This window comes from Balaenoptera physalus (genome assembly GCF_965194825.1).
Source record: "Balaenoptera physalus genome assembly, chromosome: 15".
Taxonomy (NCBI): Eukaryota; Metazoa; Chordata; class Mammalia; order Artiodactyla; family Balaenopteridae; genus Balaenoptera; species Balaenoptera physalus.
The window spans coordinates 68,421,479-68,440,634 of NC_138894.1; the positions used below are offsets into that span (position 1 = coordinate 68,421,479).

Genomic DNA, 19,156 nt, shown 5'->3' on the forward strand with positions numbered 1-19,156 from the left:
AGTTTTCCACTTTCAGGCCACAAATTCCCATCTCATGCATGACCTTTCTCCTTTCCTTTTGTTTTTTAAGTTTCAGGGACTCTTTTGTGTATGTTTGTTATAATTTAATCTACTTACATGGACCTAATTATTTTTGGAAGTTGTCCATCACATCCACAACCCTATTTCACTGAAAACTTTTTCTGATCTGTTGGTTTTCCCCCCATCTCTGATAACTTGGCTTCTTGTATGTGTTACTGTCTGTTCATAGGGCTCAGCTGCTAGGCACTATGATGTGTTCCAGAAGTGGTGGAAGACATGGCAATCTCTGCTCTGAGTACTAGTTGTTTGGAAGCAAATGGGTTGTCAGTGTGCTATGAAAGCCATGGAAGGAAGGCTTTCTGTGTCTAAGCCTCCCGATAACTCTTCCTGCCTCAGAGACATACAGAGGACTCAGCTCATCTCTTAGCTTCTTCTCACCTCCTTGGGGATTAGGATAATTAGTTATGCTCAAGTTGGCCAGTGTCGCTTGCCATGTGAATTGCAAATTGTGAAGATGCCCTACGTATATATGAAAGGCTCAGGTTTGAATGAAGCAAAAGTTACAACAAAGATGATAGCCTGGACTTCCCTGGTCACGCAGTGGTTAAGAATCCGCCTGCCAATGCAGGGGACACGGATTTGAGCCCTGGGCCGGGAAGATCCCACATGCTGCGGAGCAACTAAGCCCGTGCGCCACAACTACTGAGCCTGCGCTCTAGAGCCCGCGAGCCACAACTACTGAAGCCCGCGTGCCTAGAACCCGTGCTCCAAAACAAGAGAAGCCACCGCAATGAGAAGCCTACGCACCACAACGAAGAGTAGCCCCTGCTCACTGCAACTAGAGAAAGCCCGCGCTCAGCAACAAAGACCCAATGCAGCCAAAGATAAATAAGTAAATTTATAAAAAAAAAAAAAGGATGATAGCCTGCTCACTGTTGGGCTCTATGATTATAAATGGTGAACGGTTCAAGCAAAAGAAGTACTCATTTTTCATACTGAATTCCCCATGGCAACTTGAAGGACAAGGAAGAGAAAATTAAAGTAGACCAAGAATTTGCTCAGAATCTCATCTGAAGATTCCTGGATCAGTAACTGAGGAGGTGTGTTACTCTTTTTCTCCGTTTCCCTTACCTTTGAAAAGTAACGACACCAATTCTTTTTTTCCCCTCTCCTCGAATCTCATTGCTGCATCCCAACCTCTCTTGTTTCCATGCCATTCGGAAGAGTGTGCAAAGTAGTTTGGTTTCTGATACTATACAGTCAGTGGACAAGTTCCCAAGAATTTGAAAACTCTTCTTAGGTACAAACATGTAAAACAAATGGCAAAGAATAATCTGGAATGGGTCATGAGTACTAGCCACTTATCTATCTTATTCCAAGTGTGTTCGGTCATTATTACTGGACCATTTGTTTTCAATATTCAGACAAAGTGCAGCCCTGCCAATATGCTTTCTGTTTCTGTTTCAGCAAGGAATGGAATTAGCCTTCATGCTTAAGAAAACCAAACAAATAATGGCCTAAAAATTAGGGGTTATTCCTCCCCTATGATAAGAAGGAGGAGGTTATTGGCATTGGTTGTACATGTTCAAAATGTGAAGAAAGATCCAGGCTCTTTTTATTTCTCTTCTGCCATTCTTAGAGTAACTTCATCTATTGTTTGGCTTCAAGATGGCTCTCACAATACCAGTCACGTTATAGAAGTTCAAGGTAAGAAGAAGGTAAAAAGGGGGAAGGGCAGTACTAATTAGGACTTTTCTCCTTTTGACAGTAAAGGAAATATTCCCAGAGGCCCTCCCTCTGGCAGACTTCCCCATATCTCATTGGCCAGAACATTGCCTCCCTACATTTAATGCATGTTGATAAAGTGAGTATCTCACTTTTTCAGCCTCTGGTGGTAGGCGATGGCAAGTGATAAGTCAATTTCAAATGGCTGTTAGGTTAGACAACAAACCTTTGTCTAGAAGGTTATCTCTAGATAACCTTAGAATGGAATCTCCTTAGTCACTCATTTCTATTTTGCATTTTCCCTTATCTTTCCTCTCTCAACCTGATTGTGAAAGGTAATATATGTAATTTGTAGACACTGAGTCCCAATATCCTGATATTCTTATATCTTGAAAATAGTGTCTCCAATCACCTCCCAAATGAGACATTTGCTTCCTCCATAGGACATCACAGTCATTCTAATCTTGTTTGTCCATTCCCTGCTTTGAATACACTCATTTTCTGAAGAATGATCAAACACCAAAGCATGGTAAGTAGGCTTCATTTCACACAAATCTTGAAGAAATCTATCGTCTTACATATAGTCTTGAGTTTGTCCCAAGGTGGTTGTTTAAATTTGTTGTTTAAGGTTGTTGTTTAAGTTTGACGTATGACTCTTCTTGCATTCTTTCTACCCCAAGAGGATTATCTTTTAAACCTTAGAAGAGGTTGGTTTGTTTTCCGGAAGATGCTAAAAAAACTTAAGAAATGCCATAAAAAATAAACATGTTTAGGCATAAATACTTTGAGCCAAGCAATTTGAAAAAAAAAAAAAACACAAAACTTTCTAACCTTCTGATATAAAAAGTGGACTTCCTTTGCTCTTTAAAATTAGACCAAGATGGAGAAACAGAGACCAGATTTACACAACTTTTAAAAATAGAGAAAACAACAACAACAGTTTTCAGATATTGAACAACAGCGCAAGACAGTAATCCCTGACAGAGAGGAAAACAAATTGTTGCCCCAGCTTTTTGCCTCGAGAGACTGTCCATGACTCAGTACAGGGAGTTGCAACCCAGGCAGAGCCTAGATTGTCTCTGTGAGTAGAAAAGATGGAGTTGAGAGTTTGGTGAGTCCAAAGGCAGCTAGAGTTTGCAAGGTGGAATATACAGGAGAGCTCTGGAGATCTCAACTGGGCCCTCCCCAAGTCTTCAGCTGAGTATAAGTATAAGCATGTGAGGAACATATCAGAAGCTGAAGAAAGAGTCACCCAAAAGGTACAGACAGAATAATCCTATGATGTTACATAGGGTTGGGAATAGCTCATGTTTCCACCAGGCATAGTGGAAATATAAAATATGAGGCATTAGGTAGAGGACTCAGAAGGGTATTATTGCTTCATGACTGTGAAAAAACTCAGCCCTAGGCTAAAGGTTGCTTTGGTTCTGCCATAAAGCTTAAACGTAAGACCTGCAAGGATCAAATTATTTTCAAGTAGCTTAACTGTGACCCAGAACAAAGCTCATATATATACATATATGTATATAAATAAATTTATATATATATTTGTGTATTTATTTAAATATACAAGAATATCTAGCACTCAACAAAGTAAAATTCGTAACATTTGGGATCCAATTATCAGGTATGCAAAGTGACAGGAAAACACAACCCAAAATGAGGAGAAAATGTAATAAATTGAAAATGACTCAGAATTAATGCATATGATAGAATTAGTAAACAATGACAATTAAATGTTATAACTATACTGATATGCCAGAAGGCAGTGGAACAACATCTTTAAAGTACTGAAAAGAAAAAAATCCTGTCAACTTGAAATTCTGTACCCAGTAAAATTGTATTTCAAAAACAAAGGCATACAAGAGCCAAAAGTATTCATGAGTAACAGATATATTAAAGCAAGTACTCAGGCAGAAGGAAATTGATACTAGATGATAACAGAAAAAAATTACTTCTTTTTAAATCACTACTTCTATTTAAATGATAATTGACAGTTTAAAGCAAAAAATAATATACAGAGTGTTGTAAAATAAATGTAAAAGTAAAATATATGAGAACAATAACACAAAGTCTGAAAGAGGGTAAATACAAGTATACTGCTGTAAGATTCTTATACTATGTGTGAAGTAGTATAATATTGCTTGAAGACAGACTGTGATAAATTATAGATATATACTATTGAACCTAAAGCAACCACTTAAAAAAACATAGCTAATAAGCCAATAAAGGAGACAAAAGATAATAATAATACATATCCAGTTAATCCAAAAGAAGACAGAAGAAGGAAAAGAGGAACTAAGAACAGATACGACACATAGAAAACAAGTAACCAGATGGTAGATTTAATCCCAACAGTAGAAGTAAACACATTAAACGTAGACCATTAAATGTAGATGGTCTAAACACCATAATTAAAAGGCAAGATTGACAGATTAGGTACAAATAATGAGACCTTGCCTACATTGAATGCTGTATACAAGAAATCCACTTTAAATAAAAAGACTCAAATAGGTTAAAAGTAAAAGGATAGAAAAAGATATGCCATACCAAAAGAAAGCTTCAGTGACTATATCAGACAAAATGAATTTCAAGGAAAAGAATATTATCAGGGATAAAGAGGTTCATTTCAAAATGATTAAGAGGTCAATTCGTCAAGAGAACACAACTCCTAAAAGTTTATGCACCTAATAGCAGAGCTTCACAATAAATGGAGAAAAAAACTGATAGAAAGAAGGGAGAAATAGACAAATCTACAATTTTGGTTGGCAATTTCAACACTCCTCTCTCAATAATTGATAGAATAAGGAGACAGAAAATTAGTCAAGATATAGAAGACTTGGGTAACACTACCAACCACATTGACCTAGTTGACATTTATAGAACATTCTACCCAACAACAGCAGAATGTACTTTTTCTCCAAGTGCCAAGAACATTTACCAAGATAGACCATATTCTGGACCATAAAACAAGTCTCAATAAATTTTAAAGGATTCAAATCATACAAAGTATATTCATGGACCACAGTGAAGTTAAATTAGAAGCCAATAAAAGAAAGATGTCTGGAAAATCCCCAAATATTTGGAAACTGAATAACACACTTCTAAATAACCAAAGGGTCAAAGGAAAATTAAAAAGTATTTAGACTGGCAAGGGTGTGGAGCAACAGGAACATTCATTTATTGCTGGTGCGAATGTGAATGGTACAGCCACTGTGGAAGACAGTTTGGCAGTTTCTTACAAAACTAAACATGCTCTTAGCATATGATCTGGCAGTCATGCTCCTTGGTATTTACCCAACTGAGCTGAAAGTTTATAATCACACAAAAACCTGCACAAGGATGTTTATAGGATCTTTATTCATAATTGCCAAAACTTGGAAGCAACCAAGATGTCTTTCAGTAGGTAAATGGATAAATAAACTGTGGTATATCCAGACAATGGAATATTATTCAGCGCTAAAAAGAAATGAGCTGTCAAGTCATGAAAAGACATGGTGGAAACTTAAATTCATATTACTAAGTGAAAAGCCAATCTGGAAAGGGCTACATAGTGTATGATTCCAGTTGTATGATGTTCCGGAAACTCTAGAGATAGTAATAAGACCAGTGGTTTCCAGGGATTCAAGTGGAGGGAGGGATGAATAGGCAGAGCACAGAGGATTTTTAGGGCAGTGAAACTATTTGTATGATGCTATAATGGTAGATACCTGTCATTATACATTTGTCAAAACCCACAGAATGTAGACCACCAAGGGTGAACCCTCATGTAAACTGTGAGCTTTGGGTGATAATGATGTGTTAATGTAATAAATTTATTGTAATAAATGTACCACTCTGGTGGGGGATGTTAGTGGGGGCAGCTGTGTGTGTGGAGGGGGGGACTGGGAGTGTATAGGAAATCTCTGTACTTTCTGTTCAGTTTTGTTGTGAACCTACAACTCCTCTAAAAAAATAAAGTCTATTTTAAAATATTGGGGGGAAAGTATTTTGAACTGAATGAAAATGAAACCATACCAAAATGTGTGGGATGCAACTAAAGAGTGCTTAGAGGGAAATTTATATAGCACTAACCTCCTATATGGGAAAAGAAGAAACCTCTCAATTTGATGATCTCGGCTTTCACCGTATGAAACTAGACAAAGAAGGGTAAAGTGAACCCAAAGTAAGCAGAACAAAGGGAATGATAAAAATAAGAACAGAAATCAATAAAATGTATAAGAGAAAACCAATGGAAACAGCTGATTTTCTTGAGAAGACAAAAGGAAAGCTATTCTGGCAGGTTCTCCAGACAAACTCCTGCCCAAATAGATCAAGGAGGGTGCTTGCAACACCACCTCACACCCAGGAAAAATGACAAGAGAGGTCTCTGGGTAACAAGAAATACCTGTTTTCCTACATGCTGGGAGTTAATCAGTTTCCAAAATCAAGTAAGACCCAATGTGTTCTTCAGTGAGGAAAAAGCACAAGATTTCTTTGTTTTTCCAGGAAAGTTGTTCGGACCTAGTCATTTAAGAAGTTTACATATATACTGTATTTGAAAGTTCTAAAACAGTATTTCTTTAAATAATTCTATACTTCCAGCTTCATACTTTAGACATCCTTCTTTCATCTTCATCCCCTGTTATTCAGAATTTATGAATTTGAACCTTCTTCAGAGCCTCCCTTTATTTATTTTTTAATTTCTTTTTGGTGGGGGGAGAAAGAGATCATTTGCTATGTTTATTCTTGCTTGAACAGACACATTCTAAATTGATCATCAGTGAAGAATAGGATAAACATTCAGGAGCAAATATGTCTATTCTCTTAATCCTGACATTTGAAGAAAATGTATGAGGAACCTTTATATAAAATAAATCAGATATTCAATAAAGGCAGTATAGTTCAGGAATCTAAGGTCATGATGACTATCCCAAGCCAATGAAGTAATGTTTTTCAATGAAACCATGATTTGATCATTTAACCTCTAAAAACAGCATCATCAAGCAGATGATCAAAATTGTCACTGGAGAGTACACTGGACATACAAGGACGAGTAAGTCATCGACTCTGCTCCATAGAGTTTTTTGTTGGTTTTTTTTTAGTATTTATTTATTTGGCTGCACCGGGTCTTAGTTGCAGCACACGGGATCTTCGCTGCGGTGTGGGGTATATTTTTATTAGTTGTGGCGTGCATGTGGGACCTAATTCCCTGACCAGGGACTGAACCTGGGCCCCCGGCATTGGGAGCGTGGAGTCTTAAACACTGGACCACCAGGGACGTCCCCTCCAAAGAGTTTTCTTTTTTTTTTTTTTCCTACCCTTCTTTCCTTATATGAAAGGTAACACACTATATTCTCTTTTGCACTTTGCTTGCTTTTTTAACCCATAGCTTCACTTTACTTTGTTCCATGGCTTTTTTTAGCTTATTGGCTTTCTGTTTTCTTCTATGAGGAGCAAACCTTAAATGATTGTTGTTTTCCCAAAATTACTGCTGCATAGTTTTATTGCATTTACTAAAATCATACTGTATTTACTTAAATCTTTTTTTTTTTTTTTTCCAAGAAAAACTTGGATTTAACCTGTCACTTATCAGATGTGTGACTCTGGGACAAGTAAAATCTCTGAGTCTCTATTTTTCCTTGTAAAAATGGTGCCTTCGCATCTACTATCCCAATTAAATCCCTCAAAGATAGTGCCAGGCTCGTGAAAGCCCCTCGGGAAGGCCAGTTTCTCCCCTCCCTTCCTCCTCATCCCCACCCCCTGCAAACCTTAGGCAGCTGCTAACAGCTCCTGGCCCGCAGGGAGAAACTTCACTGTGGAGAATTCTGGACCTGGTAACCAAAAGCAACACATTACAAAGACCTCTTGTTTTTAGGAAGCTGCATAATCTGAATGTTTCCAGGTGATTTATTTAGAAACCTCCTTAGAAAAGGAGTCAAAGTAAAGTAAAACTAATTTTCTCCATTCCCAGTTTTTTCCAGAAAATAGATTTATTTAAGAGAATTTATAGGCAAAGCCCTATTCAGGAGGAAAAGCTAAGAAAGCTCCCTTTTAGTTCCCCAAGTATGCTTTGTCGAGATGCAGCCTTGCTCCTTAAACCATGGAGAAGGGTGAACACCAACTGGGAGCCGACACTGCCCCATCCCTCTCCCATGACACACATTGAGAATCGATGTTAGTATAGCTTTCTTTAAGGACCTTGGCCTCAGAATCTTTCTGCATATGGTTCTTCAGGCAGTGTCTCCTACCTGATCTACCCAGGCAACACCTAAGCACCATCCCAGCCCAAAGGCTGCCAGGGCACCACTCCAGGTGTGGTGAAGGCAGTGTAGTTGCAAACATTCATAGATCTGAAGAGGGAACTCTTTGTTTGCACTTTGCTCCTTAGTAAGAAAAAGTTTCCCAATCACTGGCAGATCATTTGTAGCCGGGGTAGGTGACTGGGGTAGGACTCGGCATTGTTGTGGATGTGCAGGATCAGGGGCACCCAGAAACCTTTTGGGGGACAGTGTTGTGGTAGGGAGGGCTTCCTAGGGCATCTGGAAAAAAACAGCTGCTGTCAAGTGGCCAGGAAGTCCCTGTGCAACAGGGGTCACTGCCATGGCCAGGTGGGTGCCACGCTGCAGTAGATTTGGCAGGTCAGACACAAGGACCCAAGTGGATGAGGTCAGTTTACTCCACAGTCAGCCCCCTTGTGCCGAGGACAACACAAAAGCGAAAGGGGCCAGATGACAGGCAACATGAGTGGGGACAGGGCACCAATTCTAGAAGGCAGTGAATTCACTTTATAGGCTGCAGCTGTACCCTAAGGAGCGGCCAGGTAGAAGGTCCCCGGCTGAAAGGAATGTTCTGTGAACGCCTCCTACGAGATGGAGAGGCCGACAAAGTGGCTGTGATAGCTCCTCACGAACTGCCCACCTTGCCACGTTCCTGGGATGATGATCTCAGGCCACTGCAACAAGACGAGGGGCAGCCTGCAGCCGAGCCTGGCCCACGCGACCTATGTGGAGGTGTGCAAGGTTGCCAGGGCGCCACAGCAGAGCCATTTTCCTAAGGCGGCCACCCCATCACGTTCCACGGAAGGGAGTGGATATGAAAAAGGTTTTTACCGTCGAGTCTGCAGTTGGAGGGTATGCCTGACAGTCCTGAACTTCCTTTCACCCAAGGAAATTATCCCCAGATATAATTAGAGTTTGGTCAGAGGAAATTTCTTAGAGCCACTTGTTTCTAAAATGCTTAGTTTTTGTAAATGTCCAGAGTCCCTTGAAAGTCAAAACAGTTCATTTACCAAATACCTTCTCTTTAAAATAAAAAGGTTGAGGGAGGCTCCACACTGGGACTCCTTCCTTCTCCCCCTCCCTCCTTCCTTCTCCCCCTCCCTCCTTCCTTCTCCCCCTTCCTTCTCCAGATGGATATATAGTATCTGCCACTTATTCTGTGTTTAAGGGCCTGTCCGCAGATGGACTAATACCGCCTGAGCTGGTGAGTAACTCCTACGTCATGATCAGGAAAACAGGAAAAGGGACACGGAAGGCAAGAGGCAACTTAGAACTTCAAGTAACAGTCCAGCCTCCCAAGATCTTGGATTTGATGCTGCAGAGTAGAAAATAGAGTTTTGTGTGTTTTCAGTGATATGCTAGCACCATTCATGGAACGTTGGGACTGCATAACTGATGTCTCAGATTGATTTTACCCTCGTCACCAGAATATCCCTAGGCACCCCCAGCCTGGGTGCAAACGAAGTCATGTGAACAACAATTACTCAGTGGTGTTGGCTGGTCCTCACTGACATACTGCAGGACCAAGTGTTTTGCGGGGGTCCGTGAGGGATGCCCCAGATCCGCTCGTGAACAAGCCTTGCCAGGACCCTCTTGGCTGCCACGCATGTGGGCGACTCCCCACTGAGGCTGCCGGTTCGACTGGTATTTGTCTTCAGAGATCTTTGCTAACTGGCCAGGATTAGAGTGACTCTGGGATGAAAGGGTTGGTTTTCCACTTCAAGAGAATGCCTCCTCTTTGTAGGTAGAAGCATGTGGGCGTTCCAGGCCTTGCATTTAGGTCAGAGGAGCTGGAAAGATCCCCTGGAGTTTCCACACTGCCGTTGTCCCCCAGTTCAATGAGGGTATTCTCTTAGGAGGAAACTAAATTACACCACCACTTTGCCATTTAGAAAACTTCGTCTGCTCGTTTATTTTGCTTGGTGCGTGTCTTAGTCATAACCACAGCAGTTTGTAACCTTCGACTTGTCCCTGTTCCCTCTGTGGCTTTAAAATGCCACACAATCCCCCTGCTGAGATTGGAAAGAAACTCTCTTTTACTCTAATTTCAAGGAGAACTTGTAGAGTATTAGGATAATTGAAAAAAAAAATCGATATCATAATATCAGGGTACAGGTTTACAGATGCCTTGGGGATGTCAGACCAACAACAATTCAATTGATTTGGGGTCTTGTTTTGGTGTTTGCACAGTTTCTATGGCTTCCAGAGCCTCACAGTTTCTGTGTCCTGGGCAGTCATGTAAAGGCTCTTTGTTGAGAACTCAGATTCCAGTTTGCCATTAATCTGAATACACCCTGCTCACCTCAACCAAGTGTGAAACTAGAGGAGTCTCAGAAAGGAGCTATTCAGCTGAAATTGTGTTTTTTATAAGAAAGTCTCAGCTGCCAAGCCGAGTATAGTGTTTGCTTACTTGGGCAGCTTATTGCCTGTGGGCCCAGTTTGTGTAAGAGGGATGGCAGGGATGAAGTTAAGCTCAGTAGTTTTCAATTATAGAACATTTAAAAAACAAAAACAAAAACAAAAAACAAGAAAGAAAGAAAAGAAGAAAGCAAAGCCTGCGTTGAAATTGTGATCTTTCAACCTTATTTGTTTTCCATGTAGATGGTTATTTAAACAGTACTTTTCTCCTCAATTAGGTCTTCATACTAAAAGCAGAGGTGGATCCCAGAGGCAGCACTTCTTCCTCCCTGATGGTCTGAACAGTTTTCAATGGCTAATGGCCTATAAACAAGTAATATCTTGTAGCCATTGAGGCCAAGAGAAGTGAAAAGGAGTCTTTGACAGTTATTGGTTTTCTTGGATAAAGCTTCTAAGCAAAACAGGGAGACTGCCGTGCCAGAAGACTCTATTATTCAGCCTGCATTTGGTTCTCCAAATTCGGGAACTTGTGGACATCCATTTGTCAGCATTCAAGACAATTTGATGCTTCAAGGAACCTCACAAGGTTAAGTGCAAGGTGATCAGATAGAATGATGTGATTGCTCATCCCCAATCAGCCACATCAGCTTGGTTTGCTGGACAGCCCTCCTGAAGGAGGCTGCATGGAGAGGTCAATCCTTAATGGGTGGGAAGTTCCCCTCTGTTCCCTCTCTGCAGGGTGGTGCAACAATTTCCAGGTGAAGCTCATCCTGGAGGAGAGGAGAGTGAGTTACCTGGTCCTCCTGTCCTGCTCTGGTCCTTCCTCTCCTTTCTGAGACTCTGCCACCTCCCTGACCTTGGAGTTCATGAGTTTCCCCAGGTTCCTTCCAAAAATTCCCCCTTTGCCTGAGTTACTGTGAGGAGAGTTTCTGTTACTTGCAACTGAGAGAACTTTAAATGACACAGCCTTCCATGGCCTGGCCCCTGCCTCAGCCTCAAGTTGCATGCTGTCACTGTGTGTCACACTGTCACAAGCCTCCTTGCCTCCCTAAGCATCTTGGGCAGGGACCAGGTCTTATTTATCTTTGTACCCCAGCACCTGTCACAATGCCTGGCACATAATAGGAAGTTAAAACATGTTTGTTGAATGAAACTCAGGAAGGTAAACAGAAGTGGGATTTTCATTTCTGCAGGAAAAATGAGAGCGTAAGGCGAGGAACAGAGTTTCCCTATGGGTAGGTACCTGAAGAGAGTTCTGGCCCTAGAAAAGCAGTGATTGTAACAGACAGTAATGACCCTCAGAAGGGTTCGAAAGAGTGGTGCAGTCCGCGTGGAATTGGATCCTCTCTCTTTCTTGCCGTCATATCCTGTTTCTCTCTTCCTGAAATATCTCTGCCTCCCATTCAACCAGTGCCATTGTATTAGGGGTTGGAACTGTCAGGTTACTTAGATTCAGAGTTCTCATTCCCTGCATTCCATGTCCTTGGTGATGTGTGTGTGTTGTGTCCCCTAATGGGAAGGGACTAAGGACATCACTGGAAAATAGGTGGGTCAGGATTGTGCATCCAGAGAGCCTAAGTCTATCTGAGCAAGTCAGGGAAGGCTCCAAAGAGGAGGCGGCATTTGGACTGAGACTTGAGGGATGATTAGGAGTTTAACAAGAGGATGGGGAGCCCAATGTGTTCAGGGAGCTACAAGGACTATGGACTGTAGATTAAAATCACCCAGCTTAAGTGAGGGCAGGTGGCTGTCCAAAGAAGCAGGAGGAGTGATGGGGGGAAGTAAAGTTTGCATTGGATGTTTAACAGACTCCCACTTTGTACATTTAATAGACCCTGAGATACACTTAGCAGAATTATACATACATTTTAAATTGCCAAGCTTACTAGAGAACCCCCTATGCAGCCACTTTGGTTATTTCGTGCGCCACCATCGTAAGAAGCAAAGTCGTTAAGTATATAGACCCTGGAGTCAGGTTGCCTGGGTTTAATTCCCAGATCTGCCTCTCCTCGTCCTATGACCTTGGGCAAGTTACTCGACATCTTCATGCCTCTGGTGCATGATCTGTAAAATGAGAATAATAACAGTACTTCTTGCAATAAGTCATAGGGTTAAGTGAGTTAATACATGTGAAACCCTTAGAACAGTGCCCAGCATGCAGCAAACACTCACTAATTGTTAGGCACTTCATGATTATTTCTCTCATGAGGTTGTTTGCAATCGCCAGTCATGCACTCTGTGCATAACCCCATGATATTAATTATATGATTTTAATTGTTCATTTGTGCATGGTTTATCACTGGACTGTGAATTCCTCAAAGCCATTAGTTGAATAAATATCTCTTTCCAAAGTAATTGAATTCATGCATTCAAGCATATTTCCTACTTACTACATTTATATATTGGTAACCCAAGGGGAGCACTTCTCTTAGGATGGTGACTAGAAGATAACATTATATTTTGGAAATTCCTCTTTCAGGCTGGAAAATCCTTGGTCACAGAAGCATTGTCTTCTTTATAAACCCATGTTGGTCCCCCTGAGACTGCCGCTGGAAAACTTGCTTCAGGGAGGTTTTGTCCTGTTCAAAGGGTTTAAAGAGCCCAGAGAAACAAGAAATATCTGAACATGGTCAGTTTGGCTGAAATTTTTTAGTAGAGCCTTGTTGCAAAACTTATAGCCAAGAAACCTCTTTCAAAGAGCCTTAACTCTCAAGAGATGGGCCAATTAAGATGAGCAGAGTTTAGACATCACTTGCATCCAGAGAAGCTGGTCCGATGCTCCTCGTCCGCTTATTTTGGTTGACTTGGAGGAGAAAGGGCACGGAAGAGGTTTCCTGCTGAGACCACGGAATGAAAGATAGAGTTGCCTTAGGAGATTGGCTCCGAGTCTGCAGGACCCAGAGAGCTCCACAAAGGCTGGACCAGAGCCCCCGAGTGTGCAGAAGCAGGTGTGTGTTTGTGGGATGCCCAGAAGGCGGTCAGATGAGTCAGGACATTGGAAGACAGGAGATCTGAATTCTAGTTTTATCCCTTCGCATCAGCACAAACTTCTTAAGGCCTGGGTTTCCTTTTTCTTTTTTTTTTTTTTTTTGCCATTGAAGAGTTTGATGTAGATTGTCTCCAAAGTTCTGTTTCTGGTGTTAAGATTTCAGCGTTGGCACAGCAGTGCTGGACACAGTTTAGGTTGAGCAAGTTGGCATTTATATGCAAGCCTCCCATGGCACCCATCACCACCAGGACCCTTGTCTCCACCCTGCTCCGTGGACCTCACCCAGCCCCACCTGCACTGCAGCCTTCCCGCTTGAGCCCCCAGAGGCCCAAGCCCTTCTTGCCCGCTCTTACCTGAAGCCTGGTTGTCTTCCTCAGCCCCCCGCCTGGAGGCTCCTTGTGCGCTCTCACCCCACGTGTTTCAGGCCTGGAGTTGGGATGGGTCTGCTCCTAGCTCCCTTGAATCTGGCCTCGGCCCTGTCACTGCCGTCCTCTCCCAACCTCCTAGTCACCTCTGTCCTCCGCTGGACATCCGTGAGCCTGGCTCACTGCTTCTCTCTCCATCCTGACTCCTGTCACCATCTCTGGCGACTTGAACATCCACACGGACAATTCTGACGACACCGTAGCCTCTGAGGACCTCAAGCTCGGAGCACTTCACCTCTGATGGTCCACACAGCATGTACTCAAATACGTGTTGACAACATGTCGACAATGGGCACGTTTGAAGAGGTTTCATTTATCTTCAAAATTATGATACCTATAACTAGGGTGACCATATAATTTATTTTCCAAACTGGGACAATGAATGAAAGAGAACACCAAAATAATTAAAATTATGTTATTTTCGGAAATATTTACTTATTGATGACAAATTGGTTTTTATATTAAGGCCCCTGTAAAATAATTATATTCCAAAACTTTTCCAAAATAAAATTTTTCTTCAAAAAATTAACTCGTGTACATTGAAGCGACATTGAAAAAAACTTTATATCAATTATCTGCACATTCAAAATCATAGGCAGAATAATTGTTCCTAGTACTTATGTTCTTTAATCAGTTTCCTAGCTAAATCTGTCACTAATAATGTGTCACTGGTATCTTTATGAAGAATTTCCTTTTTGAAGCTAGTTTTCGTATTTTGAAGGTTTTGAACAAATCTGTTTGCAACTGCTTTTGAAATAAAATCTATGGTTAATAAATTTGAAATTGCTGACACCTTTCTCTGTAGACCACAACATTTTTAACTGACAATAACTCCTCAGGTATTGAGAACTGGTAAGTTCTATGCAAATTCTGCTAAATGGATGCTATTTTCAATTCAGAATTTCTTATGTAAATATTTTGTCCCAAGTATTGACACAGGAACTGTCTTTTGGCCTCCATTCAGAGTAGCATTCTCCAGCACACAATTTTACAGGATATAACTTGTCAAGTTAGTCATCTCTATTTAGGATTCTTCTGAATGTTTCCCTATGGTGTGTGTAATTTCACATCCTAATAAATGAGTCCTCGGTAGAAGCCAGAAGTAAAAAAGTGGAGTTCAAGCAAACCCATGCCAGCTTATTTTAATGCAACTAGTAATAACAGTATCTAGTTAACAAATGAAATATGCAAGACAAATGCTAAACTAAATGGGACTCAGAACAACAGGCATAAACAGGGGCTCTCCCAGGAAACAGCTCTAACACCGACCGCTCCGAGGCAGCTCAGTAGTTCTCAATCCTGGCAGCAGATCATCAGTACCACCTGCCAATGCTCAGGCTCCCTCCCCAGAGACTCAGCTTTCACTGGATTAGGGCGGGGCCTGGGAACAAGCATTTTACTCTCAAGTGATTCTAATGTGCAGCTCGGGCTGAGAGCGGCTGCACCAGCCTGATGCACCACTTTTAAAGCCAGGTCAGTGTGGTCCTCCAGGGCCATTCCCCAACTGCTCCATATACTGCGGCAACACGGTGATTCTGATAATAGAGACCAGGGAGGTAAATCGGGAGCAGCCGTGCTGCTGTCACCTTGTCTCTGCACCCCCGAGGGTGCGCTGTCACCTTGGGCCAGGAGAGAGTGCACGGCAGGTGCTCCGGGGTATGAGTAGAGCAGAGAGGTGGCCCTGCCACGAACCCTGTGAACACTACCCATGACACGGTCAGAGTGACTGCATGAAATCCTTTCAAACATTTAATTAAGCAACTCCTATATTGTCATGACAAAAAGGAAACTTGTGGAGAGTTACAGAATTCTAATGGGGAATAAAAATGTTACAAATCTCACAAAAGCTCTAGTTAAGCCTTCGTAAGTGCTGTGTTCTATTCTCAATTTTTATTTTGAGAACAATTCTCAAAATGTAAAATCTCCAGCATTCCCAAAACAATGTATCATTTTGGCTCATTCTACAAATTTATGATCACCTTTCTAACTCTGTGTTTCGAAGTATGAAAAACCACACTGGCAAAGAAAAATAACATGTGGTTTCCAAGCCCTAAGTGCCTTGCTGCCCCACGTGTGTCCCATGAAGCGTTGGGGATTGTCCCAGAGCCAGTCGGGAAAGCGGCATGTGCTGGTGCTTTGCCTGCTCTGAATTTAGTTCCGAGGCTGTGAGTTGAACTCTGTACAAATGTTCTGGATGACCTTGGGAACCGCTTTGTAGAGGTTGTCGAACTCGTCCACAAAGAAGGCGTGGTCCCTGGCAGGGTGAGTGGCGATGACTTCCAGCTCGTCCTGTGCAGCCCATGCCACGCCTATGGCGTAGATGATCACTCCTGTGGGGACAAAGCGTAGATGAAGCAAATGTCCCCAAGGGAAAGTCCTGAAATGAATCCTTTCCTTCCTGCTGCTCTGTTGGCCATTGTGCTTGAAGGCAACCGAGTCCAAAATCAGAAATGTGCCCAAAGCATGAACATCTGCTGTATGCCAGCAGCAATAAAGTTGGTATAGTTGCTATCTCATAGGAGGTTACAATCTTTTGGAGAGAAAAAACAGGAAAATGGGGTAAATGCATGATAAGAATTTCATGTCCAGGAGCAGCATGGGGATGACATTTGGACAAGTGAAACTTTGGTGCCGTGCAGATTGCACCACATGGCAAACACTTGCTCTGTGTGTAGAGGCACACAAAATTCAGAGAGTCTTATATGCATCAAAAGTCGGTTCGAGATCTTTTAAATGAAAATGAAACTATGGGTAGTCAAATCCATTTCACCTGCCTTCACTAATCAAGGTCGTTCTAAGACTTGCCTGTCCTCCAAGTGGCACATAGCCTAAACAGTAAGATGTTTGTTCAAGTTGTACTCCAGAAACTTGGAGTCAGCTGTGAGCTGACCTTAGAGTCAGCTGCGTCTAGCTCAGCTGAGCTGGTTAAGACAGGATAGGACCACTGACCCTCCAACGGGGCATGCGCGAGTGCCCGCTTGGTGACCTTTAGAACAAGTGCAGAGGCCTGTAGCTTGGTTACGCCTGCGCAGAGCAACACTTCCACACCTTTTTCTAATCACACTCCCCACGCCTCAGACCGCCCTGCTCCTTTACTTGTTATCCTATAAATACCCCGAGCTCCTTGCCCTTGGGGAGGTAGGTTTGAGGCTGGTTCTCCGGTCTGCCTTACGAATAAACTGCTGCAAACCTAGGCAAAAAAACGGTGGCATTGAATTACTTTAGGCTTGAGCGTGACTTTATAAGCCATAGGCTCCAACCTCATTCCCGGTGCAGGAACCCTCCTTGCACAAGGACCTGGAGAGCTGTGACCCAGCATCTGCTCCATCACCACAGAAAAGTAAGTGCTTACCGATAAGGAAGTGGCGGGCAGTGTTGACTGATGCAGGAGGTCATGGAAGATGAAAGGGAAAAGCGCTCTTTGGATTGAGAAGAAACAAAAACGAGATATTGGTAGCTTGAAGGGAGCAGCGGCAGGAGAATAGATGCCAAAGAAACCAAGTGAATTGCTGTGAGTTGAGAGTGAAAAAGAAATGAAGATGTGGGGCAGCACATATAGCTGATTCTTTCCAGAAGGGTGGCTATAAAGAGGAGGCAGGTGGTAACTGGAGCTAGAACATGGGGTCAAGGAGAACTATTTCCCTTTTTAGGAAGAGAGGGACTTGAGCGGGTCTAGATGCAAATGGGAGCGAGTAGAGTAGGATTAAAGGGTTTGGACTGTAGCATGGAGCAGGGAGGAGAGGACTTCGGAGGGCAGGGATCTGTTCTCAGTGGGGAAACAGACTGCCTGGTGTGTGGTTCTTGCCTGGTGAGCAGGAACGTGACCTATTCCCACGCCCCCTCCAGGCTGGCCATGAGACGGGGGGGGCAGAGCCGGGGTGAGGGTTTCCGCCCAAGCTCCTCTCCCCCGCCGGCCACTCACAGGGCCCACATCGTGCTCTCCAGCATCTTCCGGGTGCCCTGCTGACTGGAGAGCCATCCACACCTCACGTGGTTCTGGTCTAAGCTGGCCTTTTTTCTTTTTTTTTTTTTTGGCCGTGCCACGCGGCATGAGGGATCTTGGTTCCCAGACCAGGGATCCAACCCGTGCCCCCCCTGCAGGGGAAGCTCGGAGTCCTATCCACTGGACTGTCAGGGAAGTCCCTAAGCTGTTCTTCTATTGTGGCTTGCTGAGCTGAAGTTAAGTTGCCAGTTCCTTCTCTTACCTCTCCAGTGTCTTTTCTCTGAACACTGTCCACATTGGGAAAAGCCAGCGTTGGGCTTTAGACCCCTGCCAGGTGGCTGCAGGAACAGCTTGGCTGCAGAATGGGGCTTAGACTGACTAAGCCCTCGTTTCTGCTCAAAGATGGAAGGACTGCCCCCCAATAAAGACAGCATAAGCAGTACTAGAGATTTCTACTGGTAACCCAGCCTCGGCTTGGACACTCCCACAGTGCTCATTGCTTCCATGTCACTTGCATCTATTAGTCCTTGTTCTTTTTTTTTTTAAACCTTTTATATTTTGGTACTTTTTTTTTTTTTTAAAGATTGATTGATTGATTGCTATGTTGGGTCTTCGTTTCTGTGCGAGGGCTTCCTCTAGTTGCGGCAAGCGGGGGCCACTCTTCATTGTGGTGCGCGGGCCTCTCACTATCGCGGCCTCTCTTGGTGCGGAGCACAGGCTCCAGACGCGCAGGCTCAGTAGTTGTGGCTCACGGGCCTAGTCGCTCACGGCATGTGGGATCTTCCCAGACCAGGGCTCGAACCCATGTCCCCTGCATTAGCAGGCGGATTTTCAACCACTGTGCCACCAGGGAAGCCCGGTCCTTGTTCTTTAAAGCTGCCCAGAACATAACAGCCCTGATAGTGCCCAGGACATCTCCCTCGGTCTTCACTTCTCCTGACAAGTAGGCCAAGGCTACCCTCTGGGTGAGGTGCAAAGGAGGGGCATCTAGGAAAATGAGTGAGTGGAGCTGAATATGAGTGGGACCAGACATTTGGAAAAAGCAGGAGAGCCCTGGGCTTGTCGAGAGCTGCCCCACCTGCCTCCTCCCACTCACTTTGGAACTTTGGGCAGGTTGCTTCTGAGCCGTAAACCATCTTCCCTCTGCTGACACGAGCCCAAGGAGCCCTGTGAAGGCTGGCACGCGGCCACCTGCCATCCCACCATTAGGAGTGCTCCGCACAGGGCAAATCACTGGGAAGACCGTCTGAACCTGGTGTCTGGTTACTTTGGTTTCCAGAAGCCAGAACTGCTGGTTCCTAAAGGCTTGTTTAATTTTACACCCCTCCTTGTTTCAAGAAGGATTAAAAGCAGCTTTAAAGAATATGGAAAATCTTGCATCTGAACCCAAGTTTAATGTAGGCAGACACTCAGTTTACTTCTCTTATCATTACTA

At 43.2% G+C, this 19,156-nt stretch overlaps 1 protein-coding gene across 4 annotated transcripts in view; it reads right to left on the bottom strand.

Annotated features, from left to right (window-relative positions):
• Positions 1-14,904: 14,904 nt before the first annotated feature.
• VIT (vitrin) overlaps positions 14,905-19,156 on the bottom strand; it is a 147,664-nt gene continuing 143,412 nt past the window's right edge. For 3 of the 4 annotated variants that reach the window (XM_082427750.1, XM_082427747.1, XM_082427748.1), the window contains one exon: positions 14,905-16,108. In XM_082427750.1, coding sequence (XP_082283876.1) covers positions 15,930-16,108 — 179 coding nt within the window. In that variant the 3' untranslated portion in view covers positions 14,905-15,929. The other variant, XM_082427749.1, reaches the window with a different exon arrangement.